We start from the raw sequence: 24,268 nt of genomic DNA, 5'->3' as shown, positions 1-24,268 counted from the left end.
GCGGGGCTCATCCATACGACTCGTGGCACTAAGCTCCCAGTGGCAGTTAGCGGCTTGCACAGCCACATGGCTACCTTGCAGACTGCGGGAATGGTGGTTTCGAACCCGACCACCCCTGACCCCAAGCCATCCCCCAGCCCCTAGCAGACGCCCCCTGGCCAACGGCACACAACTGCTAGCACACTAGCGATGTTGGACACTGTTTGTACCCCCTCCTGCCCTCCCATGAATATGGCACCTGTGTCCCAATTTGAAATGCTACACGTGAACCTTGCTGTTGGAGTTCCTAGTGGCGGCGGCGGAGCATTGGGGAAGGCCTGGACAATGCTGGGTCAGACCCGTTAATGATATGCCAACGGCCTCTACTGTTATATTTGCATTCCCACGCTGGCGTAACGCATTCACACTGTCACTGATGCACCAGAGCATGGGATTCTGTTTGGTGCCCGGCGCCACAGCTTTACCGTTTTAGCTGGAATGTTTTACCCTCAGAAGGAGAGCCCAAATGAATACTGCTTGGTTCAAAGGATAACTATCTTGTTTCCTCAATTGGCTAGGGAAATAGAAACAAAAAACTGCATAAGATTGTTTGGTCTGACAATAGGTTGGGTTATATAAAGTATTACTTTTGACTTCAAGAATGCCTTTCACGTTAGGATGTTGCTGAAGGCACAAAGCATGACTTCTTTATGAAACTCTGCTTGAGCATTCACCATATTGTACATGTTGTATGTTACACCTTCGTCTTCATCAAGGCCGCCTGCAACACAAACAGCACAGCGGCAAATTATCAGATTAGCAAATTTAATCACTGTTCATCACATTTAAAACAAATTACTTTCAGTATCAGAGACCCAAAGAGAATCATAGAATCCCTGCAGTGCAGAAGGAGGCCATTCAGCCCATCAGGTCTGCACCAACCCTTTGAAAGAGCATCCAGGCCCACTCCCCCGCCCTATCCCTTTAACCTGCACATCCCTGGATGTTAAGGGGCAATTTTAGCATGGCCAATCGACCTCACCTAAATATCTTTGGGCTCTGGGAGGGAACCGGAGCACCCGGAGGAAACCCATGCAGACATGGAGAGAAAGTGCAAACTCTACACAAGACAGTCACCCAAGGACAGATCCCTGTCGCTGTGGGGCAGCAGTTCAAACCACTGTGCCACCGGGAAACAAAAATTATAACGCAGCTGCAGGGTCAATTTGTTAATTTCTACAGGGGTAAAATTCAACTTGGGCAGGAGTGAAAAACTGGTGACATTGCATCTGCCAGTTTAAACCTCCCCCTCCCAATATTCAGACCCATTGAAGTAAATGGAACTGAATAACACAATCAGGAGCGAGAGCACTGATTCTTTTTTGTCTCCCAAGACATTTTGCTGACGTAATGGGAGGAATTTCTTGATATTGTTACTTAAATTGACAGTGTGACAGAACTAGATTAACTAACATAGGCACAAATTCAGTCAATAACTTGGGTTTATTTCAGTAATCATGTCATCTCAGCTGTATAGGGCGGCATCACAATAAGTGAAGTTCAGATGGCACAACATTCTGGTTATGTAAACCAAGTTGTCAACCAATCCCGCCAGCAGAATGGCACCTCCCACAGAATAATACCCATGACAAACTGAAATTCCGCCCGGGGAACTCCTTTCCAGATGTCCATGCCAACCCATCAGTGCGGGGTTAGACGACATGTGAGCATGAAATCATGAAGCGCTGGGAAAGTCACCATTTGACATCGATTTGATGTAGACCGCATTTTAGGCACATCAGTTACATAGACTTGGGAATGGGGCCTCCTCGGCTACCACACAATTCCGTTCAACAAAGATTTGTGGGCTGATCCCCTTGGGATCTGACTCATCAGATTTTACTGTGTATGTGTAAAACCAGCTGTCAAGAAAAGAAGAAAATTTAAATATCTTTCTTTTAGTAATATTACTGACATACTTCTTATGCTGTGTGAGACAAGCTCAAGGGGTTGTAAGTATAGGTACCTGGAGTAGGTGCAGGGTGGTTGCAAGTATCTAAATCAACAGTCAGAAGTGTTTTGATATATTAATGAACCAAGAGTTTTATATTAGGCAACAAAAAAAGTAGTCTTAATAAAAGCAAAATATTGCTGATGATGGGAACGTGGGGCGTGATTCTCCCAAATGGAGACAAAGTGCCGATGCCGGAGTGAAAACCGGAGTGTTTCACTCCGGCGTCGGAGGCTGCTCCTCACCCCCTATTCTCCTACCCCCAGGGGGCTAGGAGCGGCGACGCGTCAATCTTGCATGCCGGGCCCTGACGCTTGCGTCAAAACGGTGCCTCCTGAATGACGCGGCCGGCGGCGCCTAAATGACGTCACCCACGCATGCGCAGGTTGGCCGGTACCAACCCACGCATGCGCGGTTGCCGTCTTCCCCTCCGCTGCCCCGCAAGACATGGAGGATTTATCTTGCAGGTCGGCGGAAGGAAAAGAGTGAGTCTTTCAGAGACGCCGGCCCAACGATCGGTGGGCACCGATCGCGGGCCAGACCCCTGCTGAGCACCCCCCTGGTGCTCGATTCTCCCTCTGCCCCCCACAGGCCCCACACGCAGCGGTCGCGCGCTTTTCACGCCGGCAGCGAACAGGTGTGGTTGGCGCCGGTGTGAACCGGCTGTGTTAGGCAGGCCGCTCGGCCCATCCGGGCCGGAGAATCGCCGCTCAATGGGAGCGGCGATTCTCCGAGCGGCCTGGGGGGGGTGGGAGAATCGCGTGCGGGTGCCAGGGCAGCGTGGCGTGATTCGCCTGGCACTCCCCCGATTCTCCCACCCGACGTGGGGGTCGGAGAATCGCTCCCGTGAAATACAAACAGAAAATACTTGGTAAACCCTGCAGGTCTGCAGCATCTCTAGAGGGCCCGATTCAGCAACCTAATTGCACCTGCCACAGATTTGGGCACAATGGGTGAATCGTGCAAGACAGTGACCCAAGCCGGGAATCAAACCTGGGACCCTAGCGTTGTAAAGCAACAGTGCTAACCACTGTGCTACGGTGCCGCCCAACCTAGTGAAAACCACAGGTCATTGAAGGCAATATTCACAGCCTGTACGCTGACAGAACGCAATTAAAGCCTTTGCCAATTTTCACATTTAAAACCAGGCCGAAGATCAAGGGCTGGATTCTCTGCCGGCGGGATGCACCGTTTTGTCGGCAGCCCGGGGGTTTCCCGATGGTGTGGTGCTGCCCCACAATGGGAAACCCCATTGACCAGCCGGCATAATGGAACATCCCGCCGGCGGGGTGAAACAGAAATATGGCGCGGCGGGACGGAGAATCCAGCCCCAAGTTCTTTGCAGGATTTTATGCGAATGTTCATGACAAGTTTAAGAAATTAAGATGGAACAAAATTGTAAATCAATAATGTGTAGGGTAGACATCCCAGTGACTATGCAAAGAATGCAGCTTATTAGTATGGGACATTTTCAGCTCCCATGTAACAAATCAAATCAAGAGGCGCTTGCAAAGAAATAACACCAAATTGCAGTTATACTGGGGTCCAACATCCACAGTTCAACCTTTGGACGTGTTCCCCCAACAAACCATTCGAGGATCATGTTTGTCCCAAATGGAATTGATGAATGGTAGATGGACAAAGAGTGGAGATATGCGTGGTGCCTTACTTGATGTTCTTGTGATTTCGTTATCAAATCATAGGATGCTATTAATGCAGAAACTATTCTAGATAATTCAAAAAATTGCAGAATGTTACCGATATTAGATACCCAAACCAATGGATGAAGGGGAAGATAATTTGCTGTGGAGGGATGAATCTGAAACTGAAAATGCCAAATCTGATCCAGAGGGGGGTTCCTTATGTTCGACAAAGTGACTCATAATGAATTGGATTAAATCTTTGCCTCAGATGCCAAGAACAATGAATTTGACAGATTTTAAAACACTTTGTTCGGGGTTAAAGGTATCCATGTAGAATTAATTTGTTCAATAAAACGTGTCATATTGATTTAATTTGAATTAGCGGTGCTACGCTGTTTACTTTATGGGCAGGATTTACATGCTGTTCATGTTGGCAGGAAATTCCAGACCCACACCGACGCACGCTTTTCCCGACAAAGAGAGGTGTAGTCAACGGAAAATCCGGGATCTACTGGCGCGGGGCCAGTAGATCACGCTGGCGGTCCGCCTGCGCTGCCAAAAAACATGGGGTGGGGTGGTCGGTAAATCCCGCCCTATATTTCAAAATTGTCATCCCCACCCGCTACACAAGCATCAGCGATACATATATGTGCCATTTATAAAAAAAATCATTTTACAGTGTGGGCGTCGCTAGCTAGGCCAGCATTTATTGCCCATCCCTAGTTGCCCTTCAGAAGGTGGTGGTGAGCTGTCTTCTTGAACCACAGCAGTCCATGTGGTGTAGGTGCACCCACAGTGCTGTTAGGGAAGGAGTTCCAGGATTTTGACCCAGCGACAGTGAAGGAACGTCCAATACATTTCCAAGTCGGGGTGGTGAGTGACTTGGAGGGGAACCTCCAGATGGTGGGGTTCCCAGGTACCTACTGCTCTTGTCCTTCTAGATGGTAGTGGTCGTTGGTTTGGAAGGTGCTGCCTAAGGAACCTTAACGAATTACTGCAGTACATCCTGTAGAGGGTTCACATGGTTGCCACCAATCGTTGGTGGAGGGATTGAATGTTTGTGGAAGGAGTAGCATCAAGCGGGCTCGATGGTGTCAAGCTTCTTGAATGTTGCCGGAGCTTATTTTTCAAAGCTTCATAAGTTGATTTATACGCTGTGATCTGTGGTACCACATTCATCAATCATCATGCCTAGTTGTCTGCTGATCCAACAGATGTGGGGACACAATGGTTACGAGTGCCTTGGAAGTTCCCAAAATAGGCGCCAGACCCTTTGAAAGGCCAGCATCCGTTGCCCATCACTAGCTGCCTTTGAACTGAGTGTCTAACAAGACCATTTCAGAGGGTAGTTAAGAATCAACCATATTCCTGTGGGTTTGGAGTCAAATGTAGGCCAGACTGGATAAGAACGGCAGATTTGCTTCCCTTAAGGACATTAATGAATCAGATGTGTTTTTACAACAATCGATGATAGTTATATGGTCACCGTTACTGAAACTAGGGTCAGGTATTTCATAGGCGGGGTTTTCTGTCCCACCAACCGAAGAGTCCTTGCCGACACTGCTTGTCTCGCAGCTATTTCACGCGCAATGAGTGTTAATTAGCTGCAAACAGAACTTCTGCCCCTCAGTCAGGAAGGAGTACTGTCTTAGAGTTGCCAGCCAATCTGACAGAACCTGCAGTGGACAGAAATGGACACTCATGATATCCATGGAGCCTAAGTCACGGGAGTGCACAGAGAAATGAGTTTTCAGGGGCTCAAGACGGGGAGGGTAGGGAAGCCCCCGCGCGGGTGTCGAGGGAGAGCCGGGCAGGAGATGGAAGGGAGGTCCAGCGGCTGCTGGATCTTAAGGTGGGGAGGGGAGGTGCCTGAAGTTAGAAGGGGCCCCCTGATGGGAGCACTCCATCCCTTCCTTCCCACCCAAGCCTTAAATTCGATCATTTTCGGGCTTTCCCCATATCTAGGAAATCCCAGTCTAGAAATTGAGGCTGTGCAGGAAACGGCCATATGTTTTTGATAAATGACGGGGCCAAAATCATTGAGAGATCGTGGATCAAGCATGAAGCCCATCCATGCTACTTCACGCTCCACCACGCCTACAAACATGCTGGCAAGGGAGCATGAAATTCAGACCCAGCTTTCAATCCGTTTTTCTTATTAATTGAATTTAAACTTCACCAGCTGTCATTGCAGGATGTGAACTCGTGTACCCAGATCCAGGCTTCTGGATTGCTGATCCAGTGACATTACCAGTACACCACTGTCTCCCACTAATTTATTTTAGAGAAGCTCCTCTTCTTTCCCGTTAAGCCATGAATAATTGCTTCGGAGTTCAAGAGACATTATAGAATGCTGATTAGCTTATATTAATAAGGCTTCCATCCGAGTCAGGCATCTGTCTCTAACACCTAAAAAAGAGATCTAGTTAGGGCGGCATGGTGGCGCAGTGGTTAGCACTGCTGCCTCACGGCACTGAGGACCTGGGTTCGAATCCCGGCCCCGGGTCACTGTCCGTGTGGAGTTTGCACATTCTCCCCGTGTCTGCGCGGGTCTCATCCCCACAACCCAAAGATGTGCTGGGTAGGTGAATTAGCCATGAAATTGCCCCTTAATTTGAAAAATGTTTTAAAAAGAGATCTAGTTAAGATCATAATGAGCAGAAATCAAGCAGGGAAAGTCCAGTCGGTCTTTATACAGCTATTTTGACTGCACACCAATCCCAACATGCGGCGTGGGTTAAAATTCTCGCTAATGAGGATAAGTGATGAATAACAGAAGCATGATGGGGTGGGGATGGGATAATGAAAAGTATTTATATAAATTCCTGTACAAATATATTCTTTTGCGTGTTATCATTCAACAAATCTTGCCATTTCACGTCACACGTGGTTTATTAAGCCGATTCTCCTAATTGCTATCATATTTTTCTGTTGTTTGTTTTAGGTAAGGGAAAGCTTCAAGGCTGTATTGGAGGGAGCAGGAACTGTCAGGGTGAATTACTGTGATGGACAGAACTTGTTTTTTTTATTCTGCATTTGTTAGAGGGTGAAGGATGACATGGACTCAAGGATGGAACAAGCTTTCTGAAACTATGCAGAAGGGAGCAGGATTTATTCCAATGCAAGATCAATAATCAGTTTACCAGTTGATTCACTCATTTTCTCACCTAATGCTTCAACTTCTGGAAGAAACATTGGAGGTGAAATTCACCCTGGGATTGTGGAACAAGATGGGTGATAGCAAATCAACAGCTCATTTACACTCAACTGGGTTTACTTTGCCACTGATGTTGAAATGAAAATCATACAAGTGTCAAATATGCTGATTTGTTTACGCCATTTTGCACAAGTGCCCATGGTGAATTTCAGCCCCACTAGGTTTGAGGGACGTGGCTAAACTATTGAGAAGAAGAAACAACAAGGTGTGGTAGTCACCACTGATGTATTATACTGTATATATGGGTTTTACGGTAAGGCCCTTGTACTACAGGTACGGGGGTAGATCCCTGCCTGTTGGCTCCGCAGAGTAGGCGGAGTATAAATGAGTGTGCTCTCCGTACAGCAGCCATTTCGTCAGCTGCTGTAGGAGGCCACACATCTCTGTGTAATAAAGCCTCAATTACATTCTACTCTCGTCTCATCGTAATTGGTAGTGCATCATAAGGGAACAAAAACAAACACTATCTCAAATTAAAAACGGGCAGAATTAACAATACAGTACAACTAAGGCCTATGCATCCACTTAGCAAAATTACAATATGAACTTTTATCGACTAGGTGGATGGCCCAGCATCGACATGAAATGCAAGTCGTGTCCATTTCATGGGTAGCAGCCAATCAGAAGGTTGGCAGCTCAGTAGCGCCATTAAGAGCCCTGCAGCCTATAGAAGGTAGGCAAAAAACATCTTTTTAAAAATACAGAGGGGCAGGGAAAATGCTCCCGGGAAATCACTGGGGATCTGGGGAACCACCACGGGCAATCACCGTCAGGTTCCAAAGGTAGCAAGAGAAGGAACGGGTCTTGAGGTGGGCAAAGGACATTATTATAGATGGGAGGGACCACACTACCAAGATATATTAGGACGTGGGAGCTGACTCGAAGGCTTGCAGCGTTCAACAAGGCCACGACTGAGTTGTACAAAAGTAATGCGTGATTCGGTGTGGTGTACCCGGCCCACCTTGGCCTGATTTTTAAGTAGAGAGACTATTACTTTGAGGCACTGGAGGAGGTGGGTGAGTTTGCAAAGAAATATAGACTGGGGGCATACTAATTGTTCATTGTTAGGTGAATTTATTGTGAGATGTTTGTATTGTGGGTGATGGTATGTGGTTATGGGGATTTTCTGGGGGGTGGTTCTGGGCAAGTTCTTGGGGTATGTATTTTTGGGGTTGTTTGTGGGATAAGTGTTGGTTTTCTTTTATATTAAAATAGCATGTGGGCGAGGGAGGGGAGGTGCTGGTTGTCGGTATGATTACCTTTCAGGTTTTACCCTGCACGGGGGTTACCCTGCTATCTGTAAAGTTAGTCAACGGGAGCAGAGGAGTGGAGTTATCTGCAGCTTATTACTTTAGGGTTTTTAGTTTAGGTAATGAGTTTAGGGTTTTTGTCCTCGTTTTGTTTGTGATTGGGCTGCCCCGCTGCCGTTTTCCGATACAGAATTCACCACGTGCCTGCGGTAGTCACTTTGAGGATTTGGAGGTTCAGGCAGCATTTTAGGCTGGGCTCCATGTCAATGCTGGCCCCTATTTGTAGGAACCATTTGTTTGTGCCACCTGGCTTGGACCCATCATTCAGGGCTTGGGAAAGGGAGGGTTTGAGGACATGTTTATTGAAGGGAGTTTTGTCCGGAAGAAGGAATTGCTGGAGAAGCTCCAGCTCCCGAGAACTAATGTATTTAGGGACTTGCAGATTCGCAAATTTTTTCCTTCATTTGCCCTGGCACCGTCCTCCTCACTCTTGGATTGGGTCCTGTCCCTGGCCGGGTTGGGTGAGTGGAGGATTTCGAATATCTATGGTCGGATCTTGTCGACGGAGCAGGCTTCGTTGGAGCAAGTAAAGATAAGGTAGGAGTCCAGTTTTTGATGAAGGGGTGTGGAGTGAGGCTGTTCACAGGGTCAACTCCACCTCGTCTTGTGCTAGGCTCAGCTTGATCCTTTCAAGGTGGTGCACATGTCAGGGCATGGGTAAACGGTTTCTTCTCGGGGTGGAGGGTAGGTGCGAGCTTGTGCTAGGGGACCGGCGAATCTACGCACATGTTTTCATCTTGTCCTACACTTGTAAGCTTCTGTGTTTCCTTTTTCAGCACCATGTCGGGGTTTCTGGGCATTCAGCTAGAGCCTTGCCCATTGTGGCTAATTTTGGTGTATCGGACTCGTCGGTGCTGCAGATGAAGGCTGACATCCTCGCCTTTGCCTCGTTAATAGCCCGGAGGCGAGTTCTGCTCGGGTGGAGGTCCCAAGTACCGCCCAGTGCCTCGGCTTGGCTGAGTGATCTGATAGAATTTTTGTATCTTGAGACGGTTAAGGGATCAGTGGAAGGATTCCACTCGAGGTGGCAGCCTTTCATCTCTTTTTTCATGGAATTAGTTAGCATCAGTTGCTAGGGTTTGGTTTTTGTTGAGTTCTGTTTGTTCATGGGGGACTGGGGTATTTGTGGGTGAGTGAATTTTGCAATGATGTTTGTTGTATGTTATTGTGTTGTTTTATTTTGTTACAATGAAAAATGTTTCTGCATAAAAGCATATTTTGGCTTCAAAGGCTTTGGAAAGGGAGCAGAAGGGGTACCTACAATATCCTCAGGAGTCCTGAAAAGTTAAAAAAAGATTTATTTTGGTAAACATAAGTAAAGGCCGCAGTGCGGCATACAGCCGGGACTAGCGATCAATCCAGTCCCAATCCTGGCCGGCTTTTAAGTACCTGGTTCAGGAGCCCGAGCTGCTCGGCCTCCGCCCCTCAGTGGGGGAGCTCGTATGCATGAGCCCGACGGGATATCAATTGTCTCATCCCCGTGGGTCTCGTGAGGGCTATTACAGAACCGGAGATGAGGAGCTTTGGGTCCATGGGGAGACTAAAAGAACTGGGATTCTTCTCCCTAGAGCAGAGAAGGCAAAGGGGTGATTTAATGGAGGTGTTCAAAATCTTGAAGGGTTTTGATGGATAGGGTGAAACTGTTCATTGACAGAAGAGTCAGTAATCAGAGGTCACAGATCTAAGATAATTGGCAAAAGAACCAGGGGAAATTAGGAGAAATATTTTTACACAGCAAGTGTTCCAATCTGAAATGTGTTGCCTGAAAGGGTGGTGGAAGTTTATTCAATGGTAAATTTCCAAAAAGGAATGGACATGCTGGTTTAGCTCAGTGGGCTAGACAGCTGTTTTGTGATGCAGAACAAGGCTAGCAGCACGGGATCAATTCCCATACCAGCTGAGAATTCTGAATTCTCCCTCTGTGTATCCGAACAGGCGTCGGAATGTGGCGACTAGGGGATTTTCACAGTAACTTCATTGCAGTGTTAATGTAAGCCTACTTGTGACAATAAAAAGATTATTATATTATTATTATTACTACAAATAATAATACTTGAAAAGTAAAGAAAATGCAGCACCATGAGGAAAGAGCAGGTGCAGGTAGGACTAACTGGCGAAGAGTCGGCACAGGCGTGCTAGACAGTGAGGCCTCTTTTTCTGCCGTGTGGATCTATACTTTTTCTGCATTAACAGTCAAGTGGCTGTACCAATGAATGTAAAGAAAAATCAGATGGAGAAGAGGTAATCCAGCAGATTCTAAGTTATCCAACCCCAGCTATCATCTCAGCGATTTGGAGAGGTTACCAGAGGATGAACAACCCCCTGACTTGCACAGGAGTTAAACTTTAAAAGTCAGATTGCTGAAACGGCAGAACACTTGAGCAAGAAGAAACCAGTGAATAGTTGTTGAGTGGAATAGATGGTCGAGTGAATGAATCCAGAGTGATGTGCGGTTATGTTATTACACATATAGACGGGCTTATGTTTCACAGAGTTTGACTTTCAAAACTGGTGTTTCACTTCATTGGTAAAATATGAATATGGGGAAGAGTTCAATGTTCAGAAGGTTGTTGAGAACCTTACCTCAGTTATTTGTGAGCTCACCTGCTTTTAGTTTGAGAAGGGGGGGGGGGCATGGGAGCACAGTGGTTAGCACTGTTGCTTCACAGCTCCAGGTTCGATTCCCAGCTTGGGTCACTGTTTGTGTGGGGCCTGCACGTTTTCCCCATGTCTGTGTGGGTTTCCTCCGGGTTCTCCGGTTTCCTCCCACGGTCCAAAGATGTGCAGGTTAGGTGGATTGGCCATGCTAAATTACCCTTAGTGTCCAAAAAGGTTAGGTGGGGTTACTGGGTTACAGGGATAGGGTGGCGTGGGCTCGAGTGGGGTGATCTTTCCTAGGGCCGGTGCAGACTCAATGAGCCGAATGGCCTCCTTCTGCACTGTAAATTCTATGAAGCCCCTGTCGGGATGTTTTAATTTGTAAAAGGCATTATATAAATACTGTTATATAAATAAATGCTGTTCCTTTTGTGGTCAATGTTGGCGAAACAATGCCTTTGTCCAGAAACATTTGCTGAATATTAGCAGAGCAATTAAGAGCCCCCCCAACCCCAGCCAACAGTCAACATCTTACCAAAATTATGCTTTATTTCCTGATTTATGAAAAAATATATAAATTAAATGTACTCACTAAACATTAGGGATTCAATCATATCCATGGTAACCCGTGCAAAAATCTTCTCAATTGCCTGTAGAAAGTTCCACCTGCTTTCACTGCTGGGAATCACCTTGCAGATTCTATGGACCATTTTCACAGTCCAGTCCATGCAGTATCCATCCTTTTCACATACCTGTGCACAAAATTCCAGGTGTTGGTATCTACTACAAGCACAAACATTATGCCAGGGATTATCATGAAATAAAAAAGTAAAAGCGCTGCTTTGCTATTTGATAAGCAGAAACTCCTGGAAATGAACTCCAGGCCACCCAGCATCTGAAAGAGGAAGATAGGGTTAACATTTTAAATGCGACCTTTCATCAGAATCAGCAGATCAGAGATCAGGGGCAAAGTAAGGCTGCCTCCGCTCTGCCCCAACAATATGCCATTAACCCAGCCTCTGAAGAATACCACCTGAAGCAAAAGTTAACATTTCAACTTCCCATCCCCAACCAGCCAACCTTACAGTCCCTCTCAGTATGTTTGCCAGCTTAATGCCGATTTCATTGATTCAGGGACATTTTGTATGGTGCCCTGAATAGGAATTGTGCAAAGTCATCACCCCATGTTGGGGTCTTACAATCAGCAATGAAAAATAATTTTTGCTACATAAATTTTGGTCAGAATTAAAGATCAAATTTTGGTTTATGAAGAAAAAGAATTGTTCTCAACACACTGGCCTTTGCAATTTTTGATTTTTAAAATCCTGGAAGGTATCTATAATAATAATAATAATAAATAATAATAACCTTTATTGTCACAAGTAGGCTTACATTAACACTGCAATGAAGTTACTGTGAAAAGCCCCTAGTCGCCACACTCCGGCGCCTGTTCGGGTACACAGGGGGAGAATTCAGAATGTCCAAATTACCTAACAACACATCTTTCTGGACTTGTGGGAGGAAACCGGAGCAGAGATAGAGATAGATAGAGAAATACAGCACAAAACAGGCCCTTCGGCCCACGATGTTGTGCCAAACTTTTGTCCTAGATTAATCATAGAATTTTGGACACTAAGGGCAATTTATCACGGCCAATCCACCCAACCTGCACATCTTTGGACTGTGGGAGGAAATCGGAGTACCCGGAGGAAACCCACGCAGACACGGGGAGGATGTGCAGACTCCGCACAGACAGTGACCCAAGTCGAAATCGAACCTGGGACCCTGGAGCTGTGAAGCAATTGTGCTATCCACAATGCTATCGTGCTGCCCTTAAGAAGAAATTAATCTACACTCCATTATTCTACCCTAATCCATGTACCTATCCAATAGCCGCTTGAAGGTCCCTAACGTTTCCGACTCAACTACTTCCACAGGCAGTGCATTCCATGCCCCCACTACTCTCTGGGTAAAGAACCTACCTCTGACATCCCCCCTATATCTTCCACCATTTACCTTAAATTTATGTCCCCTTGTAATGGTTTGTTCCACCTGGGGAAAAAGTCTCTGACTGTCTACTCTATCTATTCCCCTGATCATCTTATAAACCTCTGTCAAGTCGCCCCTCCTCCTTCTCCGTTCTAATGAGAAAAGGCCTAGCACCCTCAACCTTTCCTCGTAAGACCTACTCTCCATTCCAGGCAACATCCTGGTAAATCTCCTTTGCACCTTTTCGAAAGCTTCCACATCCTTCCTAAAATGAGGTGACCAGAACTGCACACAGTACTCCAAATGTGGCCTGACCAAGGTTTTGTACAGCTGCATCATCACCTGACGGCTCTTAACCGGAGGAAATCCACGCAGACATGGGAAAAACGTGCAGACTCCACACAGATAGTGTCCCAAGCCGGGAATCAAACCTGGGACCCAGGAGGTGTGAAGCAACAGTGCTACCGACCCACTGTGCTACCGTGCTGCCCAACGTCAAGATTTAGAATGTGGGTCTCTGAGATTACTTTTCAGTCCACTTTTAATTTTTTCATAATCTTTCTTAATAACATTCCCGTCTCTAAACTGCGCTTACCCAGCTTTTATCCTCTTACCACAGCACTTTACAAAGACAGACAAATTGAAAAATATCAGCTTAGTTACACTCATAACTGTAATAGCCTGAGGATACCAGAACATAACAAATATTTTTTCCCATGTCTAATAGAATCTGATTCAGTTATTTTCATTTTACTCACCAAAGACAGGAACACAATAAGTGTGGCAAGTTCATTGAGCCTCCCATTCACCGCTTTATTGGCCAAGAACGTAAAGCACATGTTATTCCCACAACAAATCAGAAGACGAGCACTGTTCTCCAGGAGCCACTCTTGAGGGAAACCTAGAATAGATGCAGCCTCTGTCATCACTCTCTTTCAAATTTTTCCAAACTTCTCCTCTTTTCAGGCCTCTTTTTCTCAAGGCATAAACTCCTGTTGGGGTACATTTTCACGGGCATCAGCATCTGCCTAGTACCTTGCCCAAGTGAGCATTTCTCATGTGGGAGGCTAGATAGTGGATGTGAGTAGACTGTTCAACTCTTGAGGCATCATATTAAAGCTCCATCCTGTCTTTGCCTAAAGGGTCTGAAACAAGCTTTTTGCGTTTCTTTTTAATTAAAGCCTGCCTAAGGCCAACTGCATGTAACATCCTCATGTCTGACCCAAACAAGATCCACTAATTTACCACGTGCAATGAATCAAACCTGGGATCTACTCAGTACCATTAAGTGCAGTGTGTTTATGTACTGAAATGAGGCTGGTGCGCAGACAGTCCATCTAATTACCAGAGAGCACAAAGAGCAAAGTTAACGTCCCAAGTAAAACTAGAGGTTATACAGAGTAGTAGATGCATTGCCTGGGCTTACATCAACAACATTCCATGTTTGGTCGGTCAACGCATTGGAAAAAATAGCTGCTGGTCATCAACAAGGGTTGATGGTTAGAAAGAGGCTTATAGATATGGATGATCAAATCTTCTAGAGGATATTATGGTCCCTGTGCTGTTGGGAAGGTAGAAATGTCAACCATAAACTTTATCTCTAAGATGCCTTCAAGCTCAGTTTCTTCATGTGATTCAATTTGCTTTCTCCTCAGTAACTCTTAACCCTCCATCACAACAGTTCATACCTCTATTTCTATTTTACTTATAATACCAGGCAGCTCTTTTCTGAATTAACTTATTATGCTTCTTTTAAACCTGGAATTATCCATCTGTTTTTTAATCATCTTTATTAGTGTCACAAGAAGGCTTACATTAACACTGCAATAAAGTTACTGTGAAAATCCCCGAGTCGCCATACTACGGCGCCTGTTCAGGTACACTGAGGGAGAATTCAGAATGTCCAATACACCTAACAAGCACGTCTTTCGAGACTTGTAGGAGGAAACCGAAGCACCCGGAGGAAACCCACGCAGACACGGGGAGAACATGCAGATTCCGCAGTCACCCAAGCCGGGAATTGAACCCGGGTCCCTGGCGCTGTGTTTTACGTTTCTCCTCACTGAATGCCACATTGAGCCCCATTTTTTTTTACATGAAACTGAGAGTCATCACATCATCCACCAGTCTCATTCAATATTTCCCAAGGCTTCAAAACCGTGAAACTCATTGCATCTCAGTTTTTCCTTTCCCTTACAATTTTTAGGCTTTTTACATAAAGCAATTACCTGCTAATTCTTCTAACAAGGTGAAAATGTCATCAGCTGTCCATTCCTTGGTATTTTCATGCAGCAATCTAATCGCTGCTGCAATACCCTTAATACTGTCCTCGTTTGCAGGTAATTGGGTCATATGATGCCAGTGGATCTGACCTGAGGATGGAATATATACAAACAACAGCATCTTGCATTTACAAAGCACCTTTAAAGTGGTTGACACCATATGACTCAATATACAGAAAAAGAATATTGAGTGTACTAGAGGATGGCCAATGTTTGTGACACTGGGCGCGATTCAACGGAAAATTTCAACGTCTGGTTTTGGGCGCGTTTGGCGGGTTGTTTCATGACTGATGCATTGGCAAGATCGCAGCCAGTATTCAGCGGCACTTAGTGCCCAAAAAAAGCCTCCACGTGATTCTCGACATTACTGGTTCCCTTGCCGCCTGATTCGCCCGACTCACGCCTCAGCAACTCAATGCTAAGAAGGGGGAGCTGCTTTTAAATGCTCCCTCACCACTCACTCCCAGTCAACATACAAGCATGGCAGCGCGCAGACCTGCTCGTCGCTTTACGGATGCGAGCTGGCCAGGTTTCTCGACGCTGTGGCTGAGAGGCAGGCCACACTGTTACCCCGAGGGGGGTCAGAGGACCAGCAGCAGAGTGAACCTGGGAGGCAGTGGCAGTGGCTGACAGTACGGGCAGCATGACAAAGAGGACCGCGTCCAATGTAGGAAGAAGACAATCAATAAGGGAGTGGGGGCAGAGAGATTTACTAGAATGGTTCGAGGGATTAGGATTAACACAGTGGTTGAATCGTGCCCTGTATCCCACCATGAATATGAACCTTCACAAGGGAAAAACAAAACTAGAAAAGCACCATAGAATAGTATAGCATGTAGGAGGACATTTGGCACAGGAAGTCAGTGCCAGCTCTTTCAAATACCACTCCAGTGCCCATTCCCCATATCCCTACAAAACTTTATTCTCTCATTTATCATTTCCCTTATGAAGACACGAGCTGCAAAGGTAAGTTTCTCAGCCTCTCCTGATATCAGTTTCACCTGCCAACCTTCAATTTCCCAAACCGCATCCCAAATTACTGGCTGACACCTCGCACCCTCCCGGGATCTGATCTTCATGCTTGTTCCTCAGTTCCCCCTGGTACATACCAGCACAACTCCTTCATGACCAGGGGCGGTACCCACACATGCCACCTGCTTTAGACTCCCCCGACTCATCAAATGTGCGGCTCACAATGCCCTCTCTTTGTCCCCACAGGAAAAGATAGCCCATCATCAACAGGAAAGGGCCAAGGCGGGGAGCAGAGTCCCAGAAATTTGCATCCTTGCCCCCTATGAGAAACGAGACCCTGGAAATCGTGGTGTTGCCCGAGAAGAGAGTAATCACCAACAGCGAGGTTGGCCTGCACCAGAGAGCTAAGGATCCACCGCCCCTTCACCCAGATGACCTGTCTCAAGTGAGTAGTTTGTGTCAGACAAAATAATCCTTCACTCTCCTTGACACAAGTTCATTGACCTGCAGGATCTGCTGAGGCCAGGCCACTATTGTGCCACGTTCCCGTTTTCGAAAGGAGTACTAAACGACGCCTCCCGCTGGCTGGTCATTGCCGGGAGGCCACTGCATTCAACTTCAATCGCGTTAATGAAATGAAAATGAATGCAAATAAGGGTTAATGATATTCTTGCCATTTTTGGATGTGATCCGGAACTCGCCATCGCGAGCAGGCTGGGGGAATTGAAAAATGCTCGCTCCTGGCACACATCTTGATTTTGGCCTTTCCCGCTATTCACCCATCGCCCTGGATTGGTGCCGGGCTCAACACAGTGGTTGAATCGCGCCCTGTATCGCAACATGAATATGAACCTTCACAAGGGAAAAACAAAACTAGAAAAGCACCATAGAATAGTATAGCATGTAGGAGGACATTTGGCACAGGAAGTCGGTGCCAGCTCTTTCAAATACCACTCCAGTGCTCATTCCCCATATCCCTACAAAACTTTATTCTCTCATTTATCATTTCCCTTATGGAAATTACTCTTGAATCTTTTCCAACACTCTAAAGCAGTGCATTCCACATCACTTGTTGCATGAAAAAACATTTTCAAGTTATTTCCACTTCTTTTACCGACATCTTAATTTACCCTATAAACCCTTCACAGTTTTAAACTCCTCCATCAAATATTCTCTCAGCCCTGCCTGCTCCAAGGAAAACAACCTCAACTCCTCCAGTCTCACCAAGTAATCCTAATCCCTCGAACCATTCTAGTAAATCTCTCTGCCCCCTCTCCAAATCCTTTGCATCCGTCCCAGAGTCTGGCATCCAGAACTGGGCATAAGACTCCATTCGTTTACATGTGAAAGTGCTGATTCTTACTGAGATGGTACCAGGGATACCACTCATCTTTTGATATTTCATACAACAGGCAAGAAAAAGGATGGGCTTTGGGGAGGTGGTTGGGAGGCTGGGGGGCGAGGGTAGTCAGTGTCCAATGATGCCCACCGTCATTGATGAACCACACACTTATTTATGAGGTTCACACATTGAGAATAGACATTTGAGTGAGGTATTATCGAAACTTGCTTGCACCCACGAAACTGCTTCAGTAAAAGTCAAGCACTTCAAAAATAAGAGGGAAGTATATTAAATTGCATAAGTGTTCCATGCCTCAGGCGGCACGGTGGTGCAGTGGTTAGCACTGCTGCCTCACGGCGCCGAGAACCCTGGCTCGATTCCGGCCCCAGGTCACTGTACCTGTGGAGTTTGCACATTCTCCCCGCGACTGTGTGGGTCTCACCCCCACAACTCAAAAAGATGTGCAGGGTAGGTGGATTGGACATGCCAAATTGCCCCTTCATTGGAAAAAAAAATAATTGGGTACTCTAAATTTACAAAAGAAAAGTGTTCTGTGCCAGTCCTTACCATCGCTGAGTGACATGGGCCCATACAGCAAGTACAGCAGTCTTGCTTGGTTCACCATCGGCCATGGCTTCAGGATGCGAGTCAGCCAGAAAGCTATATCGCACTGGTGCTCCCAGTGATCTAAGAGAATGCGGCGATAAAACAGACGGACCTGTAGCTCCAGCTTTCTAGTTGCACCTATTTCAAGCACAACACAGAAAAGTTGTAGAAATTCTAAAATCCCAAGACAACGATGCATTATTTATAGATTTCAGATCGCCAGAATAGTTGTTTCACCAGAATTCTATCCTTCAGACTGAATAGCACTGCGTGGATTTGTTGGGGGTTGGGGATATAGCAGGGAAGATGTTGGGACAGGAAAATGGGCGGTAGAGTAAAATTTAACACTGTAGGTACAACTGATACAACTAGGAATGAACTATATGTGTTATTGAATAAAACATTCTTACAATTTGCTCTGCAAAGTTACATTTAATCCTGATCCATCCTTCGCTTCCCCCCCCCCAAACACCTCATGAGAAAGAAGAAAACCAGGTAGTAAAACTAATAAATGTGGTGAAAATAATAACAGTGGATAGTCACATTATCTGATAGTCTAGGTCGGATTTTTGAAGTGGGATCAGGAACCCGATACCCAGATGAATTTCAGATTCCCAACCCTGTTACAATTCAAATAATAAATTTGAACTTCCAGTTAAAAGCTAAAAGGTGACACAGCAAGATTTCAAATTTTGTAACCTTTACTGTAACAAAAGACTGAAATCTACACTGACTAAACATTATCTTTGTCGGCAACTAATGTGGTACTTTAAACCACTAAACAGAACATTCCCCTTTTTCTATTAGCAAGACTGAAAACATACTTCAAAGATTCTCTGACCCTCCGCGCTGAAATCACGCTCGACGCAGAGAATCACCCAAAATAGGCCCCCACGCCGGGACGCGATTCTCCATACACCAGGGAATCGCCACCATTCGCACGCACGCGATTTATGCGGTGCCGGTTGAGGGCCGTTGGAAAAGCCCCCCCCCCCCCGGCGATCCTCCACGATTGACCGGCCGAGTTGCTGCCGGCGTAGTTCTAATGTGGTTCCGCTTGGGAACTCGGAGTCGCGGCTGATGTGGGCGTTATGGTGGGGGGCGTGGGGATCGGACATCGGGGAGTGGGGCCTCGACAACAGGCAGGCCCGCGATCGGAGGACACCGATCGGTGGGCCATCGCGATCCAGGAGCATCCTATCTTCTTCCGCGCAGACCCGCTGTGTGGGTCCACCTTGTTGGCGGTGCCCGTGCCGAGGGGAGCCGCCGCACACATGCGCAGACCCGCTTGCGGTCGCCGTGCGCATGCGCAGCCGCACGGACTGTACAGCAGAGCTGTGGGACGCACTCCGGAGGTCTACTAGCCTCCTGGAAAACGGGGAATCACCCCAGACTTTCCAGAAAAAAGTCCGGAGTGATTCTCGCCCGTTTTCCGGCGGGCGTGGGGACTTTAGTCCCCCTAAGGGAGAATCCCGCCATACTTTACAATGGCCTTCAAGTAGACATTCAATTCTCCCAGAATTCAGTCCAAAGTGATTCTTAACTCCCTTTATTTTTGTTCTTTTCATTTCTCAGCCTGGAAACATTTCATCCCAGAACTGTCTTTCACTGTGAAGTTTCTTTCCCCTGGAGGTTCTTCCTCTAGCACATATGAGGCAAATCTTCAAGCCTCGTTTTAAATCCTAATGAGTGTGGTCTTTTCAATCTGAGAGTGAGCTCCCGCCCGCATTTATGTATGGTGAACCACAGTGGCGCACTGCCTACAGCTGCTCTCCCTCTCCTAAATCATGGAAAACTAACCTTGTCTTTAAGACTCAGGAACTCTTAGACCATTCCTTTCTCAAAGCCCATCACCATGGCAAATGGAATCACTTGGGCCTTGTATTCAGGTAGAAATAGTGATTAACTATCCTTGGAAGTAAATGTATCATTTAAAGAACCATGATATTCTCAACACTTTCCTCGGACTTTGGAGTCTCACAATCACTCAGTGTTTGCACATAGACTGTTGTCAATGTCTCCAAGTGTAAATGCTTTACATCCTGTTCCCAGTAAAATAATTTGGTCCTTCCATTAATCTTTAACAGCCCCCTCCCTCACCCAAGCCTGTTAAGCAGAAAACAGAACAGGCCATATGACCCCCCCCCCCCCCCCCCCTTCATTTTACACTAAATTAAAGGCACAGTCCCAAATTATAATCTTATACACCTCATAACTGCAACAAACCCATTTCTCAATATCACCATTGCAATGCAGTTTTTAAATTTGAATGGCCTATTTGTCCAGGAGGCAAACTCGATGCCCAAGAACAGACATCAAAGGTGGGCTGCCAGCCTGGAATCAGTGGTAAAGGCAGGTGGCAAACATTCTAGGAGCTTTCAAAGAGAGCAGCCAGCGCCTCAGAGTTGACGGAAAGAGGCCATGAAAGGATCTATCTCTCACATTGGCAGAAGTAGGTCTTGGGAAAAACAGGCTAAAAAAAACAAAGACAGATAAACTTTAATTGGGTCCGTGGCAGCTGTGTACCAACATGTACCTGACTGTTCAGGTTCACCGAACTAAAGTTTAAAAATTCAATTCTGCGTCAAACAGGCCCCTTAATAAACTCCTTAAGGAGCTTAAGCGACTATTAATTTGCAGCATGAGGTTCCTGTCCCCTCCCCCTGCCAGTCCTTTCAAAAATTGTGTTGGGATCCCAAGGAACGTGGCTTTCATGACAAGCCCCAGGTCTAGGAGCTCTTGCGCGAGGGAAATTGCTGGTAGATCCTTTTTCAAATTGAAAATGGTGAGCAAAAGGATAATGTCATATCCAAATGTCTATAAGTAGACAAATGCCATAAAATATAAGCACAAATATAAGCACAAATTCTTTAGTCCTTCAAGTTAATAAGTGATGGGCTTTTCTGGACCTTAACTGAATAGGTTTATGCTCTCTAATACTGCACAATGTCTTTTGCTGCCATAAAACCTCATCAACAAAAGCACATAGCAGTGTTAGAACGCTCTAATGTGATTTGAGATAGATTGGTGGGCTGAAGGTAAATAACTAGGTTTTTTACCACTGTCAGTTGCTATTGCAGGGATACGCCACTGGCAAAGATGCAGAGCGCACACGAGGCACTTGCCCTAGAGGGAGAAAATTGGATGAGCTTCCTGGTTGCTTTGTCCCCTTGCCTTTTAACAATCAACTCAAGAACAGCATTGGCAAAAGCCTGGGAGCAGGTTACCTGGCCATTTAAATGCCTTCGTGGCAGGGAACACGTTTAAACTGCTGTTTGTGTATGGGGCTTATAAAACACACAAAAGAGTTTCATTGTGGATAGAGAGCATTGTTGAGTCCAACAAACTTCCTTCCCCTCCCCAGGCCAGATCAGTTCTATTCTGACGGACTCAATCACTTCACTTGGTCAAAAATGAAAAAAGGACTTGCATTTATATAACACCCTTTTACAACCTCAAGCATCCCAGATGCTTTACAGCCAATGAAGTATCATTCAATCATAGAAAGATTACAGCACAGAAGGAGGTCACTCAGCCCGTTGTGTCCACACATGTTTTCCGCAAGAGCAACTCAGCGAGCTTCCTTTTCTCCATTGCCCTGCAAATATTTTCTATTCAAATTATTCAATTATCTTTTGAAACCACATTTGAATCTGCACCCACCGTGCTCTCAGGCAGTGTATTCCAGATTCTAACCACTTGTATACATTTTATGAAACCCTAGCTGCTATTGTAATGTAGGAAATATTGGAGCCAGATTGCACACAGCAAGTTCCCACAAACAACAATGCAATTATGGCCAGATAATCTGTTTTGAGTGTTGGTTGAGGGATAGATATTGACCAGAATACCAGGGAGAAGTCCCCGGTCTTTATTTTTGAAGTAGTGCCGTAAGATCTTTTCGGTTCACCTGGTTGGTAGTTGGAGAAAGACCTGACCTCCATCCACTCTCAGCAACATCTTACTGCTCTCCCATTAGTAGTGGGATGGAGAGTGAGAAATCACAGGAATGCAAAAACGCAAGTCCTATCGGTCCATTGCACAGCACATCAATGCTCTGGGGAGCCCCACTGCTTAGGCTCTTTCACGCAGCTATATAATCAGGCTGATATGTTATTCCCGCAGAAAAGAGGCAGCATAGAGAGTTTAAACTTCTCTATCATTTGACAAACTAAATAATACTGCAGCATCCTCTGGTGGCAAAAATTAAGTGCTGCAATTGAAAATCTTATTTAAGGGTGTTAAAGCCAAGGTTTGCCAATCGTTTACTTTATCGCTGATAATAAATAATCTTTTTATTTTCGAACCTTATGGAGCCATTTTCTTTCATTCAATTACCGCGATCATTAAGCTATTACAATTGGAAAATCTAGAGCTAACTATTATCAGTATTTTGGAACTAGGCCGTGAATCCTATTTGTACATCCCTCTTCAAAAGGAGTCAACCATCAAGCTCCTTATTACACATCAAATAGCTACTAGTAATAATAATAATCTTAAGTAGGCTTACATTAACACTGCAGTGAAGTTACTGTGAAAATCCCCTCGTCGGCACACACCGGCGCCTGTTCGGGTGCACAGAGGGAGAATTCAGAATGTCTAATTCACCTGATAAGCACGACTGGGAGCAGGAACAATGGAAGATTTTCTTCCTCCGCAACCCAGGGGTGATGAGGTCAACTGCTGGCCCTTGTAGGAGAAAATGAGAGCACCTGGAGGTAACCCACTCTGACACGGGGAGAACATGCAGACTCCACAAAGACAATGACCCAAGCCGGGAATTGAACCTGGGACCCTGGCGCTATGACGCAACAGTACTAACCACTGTCCCCAAAACTAAAGGTTATGTATGGACTTTGTGTGCAGCACGGTGGCGCAGTGGGTAGCACTGCTGCCTCACGGCACTGAGGTCCCAGGTTCGATCCCGGCTCTGAGTCACTGTCGGTGTGGAATTTGCACATTCTCCCCAATTTTGCATGGGTTTTGCCCCCACAACCCAAAGATGTGCAGGGCAGGTGGATTGAATACGCTAAATTGCTCCTTAAGTGGAAAAATAAATTGAGTACTCAAAATATATTTTTTTTAAATTAAAAATAAATAAATAATAAAAAATGTATGGAACTTGTCATCCTAGTCATTTCGTACACATGCATATATTATTTTCTTGAAGCTCACACCTCTTGTTCTTACTAGCCGCACTCTAGAACTTTGCCTGTGTCAATTCTTCATGTGTGAGCCTTGCATGTAAATGTTGACGAGCTATTTTATCATACAGGGAAGCTCAAGTCATTGGAAAACGACTGGGAGCAGGAACAATGGAAGATTTTCTTCCTCCGCAACCCAGGGGTGATGAGGTCAACTGCTGGCCCAGCTAGAGGCCAGCTCTTCAACTACACGGGAGCAAACATCCTGGGACTTTTTTGGTTTGTGTGGTTTAGTACCACATCAAGAGTTCATTTATCCATTGAGTCATCAAATGTCTATACAGATTATTTTTGGTTAAACGGTGATTGCTTTCGATGACTTCACCAGGGCTTCTGGCTGCAAAAAACTTGCTGAGCCCAGCATTACATGGGTGCTGAATTAACAGACAGAGCTGGAATGACATGTTCACTGAAGCAAATTGCTGTTAATGGTTGAATCGCTAATATTTTCTCTCAACTCCAGAACACTGTCAGGCTTAGCAATCTTTCTCAGGCGCTTCCCTTACCCATAAATTCCTTCAGCTTAGTTAAAATTACGCTTCCATCAATTTACATGTACGCCATGTTTTGCAATATGCTTTACTGATTGGCCTTGTCTGCTGCATTGTAATTTCAACCAATTTACCTGGTCTGCTGCACACCACACTTTGCATTTTCCGTGGCAGATTCGCACTTTCGTTCAGAAAGTTAAACACACGATGGCACTCCAGCTCATCCCATCCTGCTATAAGAGTCTGCAGGAAGGCCGAAGAAAATATACATTAAAAGGCAAAGCAAATATGGAGTTCTCTTTTTCTGTCTCCCTTCATTTACTTGATTGCTTTCTTTCCTTCAGAAGTCTCCCAATTTCACAATAGAGAAGGATTACTTCTCCAATAAAGTCCCTCTAAAAACATCCAGAATGAACAGGAGCTGGTAGGTTAACTCGTCCACAATATTTTCTTCCGGTCAAGTCATGCCACAGCATATAATTCGAATGGGTAAGAAACAAAATAAAACCTGCCCCAATTTACACTAAAAGGTAGTGTAGACATTAGGAAGGACATAAAATGGTTGCAGGCTGGAAATGGAAAATAATGAGTTCAGATCTCCCGGTCTCCACCCCGGAAGATGTG

General features: G+C 45.7%; 1 protein-coding gene across 7 annotated transcripts in view; it reads right to left on the bottom strand.

The window, feature by feature from the left end:
• LOC119956454 (F-box only protein 47-like) overlaps positions 1-24,268 on the bottom strand; it is a 54,910-nt gene that overhangs the window by 4,264 nt on the left and 26,378 nt on the right. For all 7 annotated transcript variants that reach the window (XM_038783713.1, XM_038783716.1, XM_038783717.1 and 4 more), the window contains 6 exons: positions 23,779-23,887; positions 17,911-18,087; positions 14,976-15,119; positions 13,506-13,648; positions 11,351-11,510; positions 627-760 (listed from right to left, as the gene is read on the bottom strand). In XM_038783713.1, coding sequence (XP_038639641.1) covers positions 648-760; positions 11,351-11,510; positions 13,506-13,648; positions 14,976-15,119; positions 17,911-18,087; positions 23,779-23,887 — 846 coding nt within the window. In that variant the 3' untranslated portion in view covers positions 627-647. The remainder of the gene's footprint in view (positions 1-626; positions 761-11,350; positions 11,511-13,505; positions 13,649-14,975; positions 15,120-17,910; positions 18,088-23,778; positions 23,888-24,268) is intronic.

The sequence above is a fragment of the Scyliorhinus canicula genome, chromosome 23 (assembly GCF_902713615.1).
Source record: "Scyliorhinus canicula chromosome 23, sScyCan1.1, whole genome shotgun sequence".
Taxonomy (NCBI): Eukaryota; Metazoa; Chordata; class Chondrichthyes; order Carcharhiniformes; family Scyliorhinidae; genus Scyliorhinus; species Scyliorhinus canicula.
This window is presented reverse-complemented; position numbering and strand designations above follow the sequence as displayed.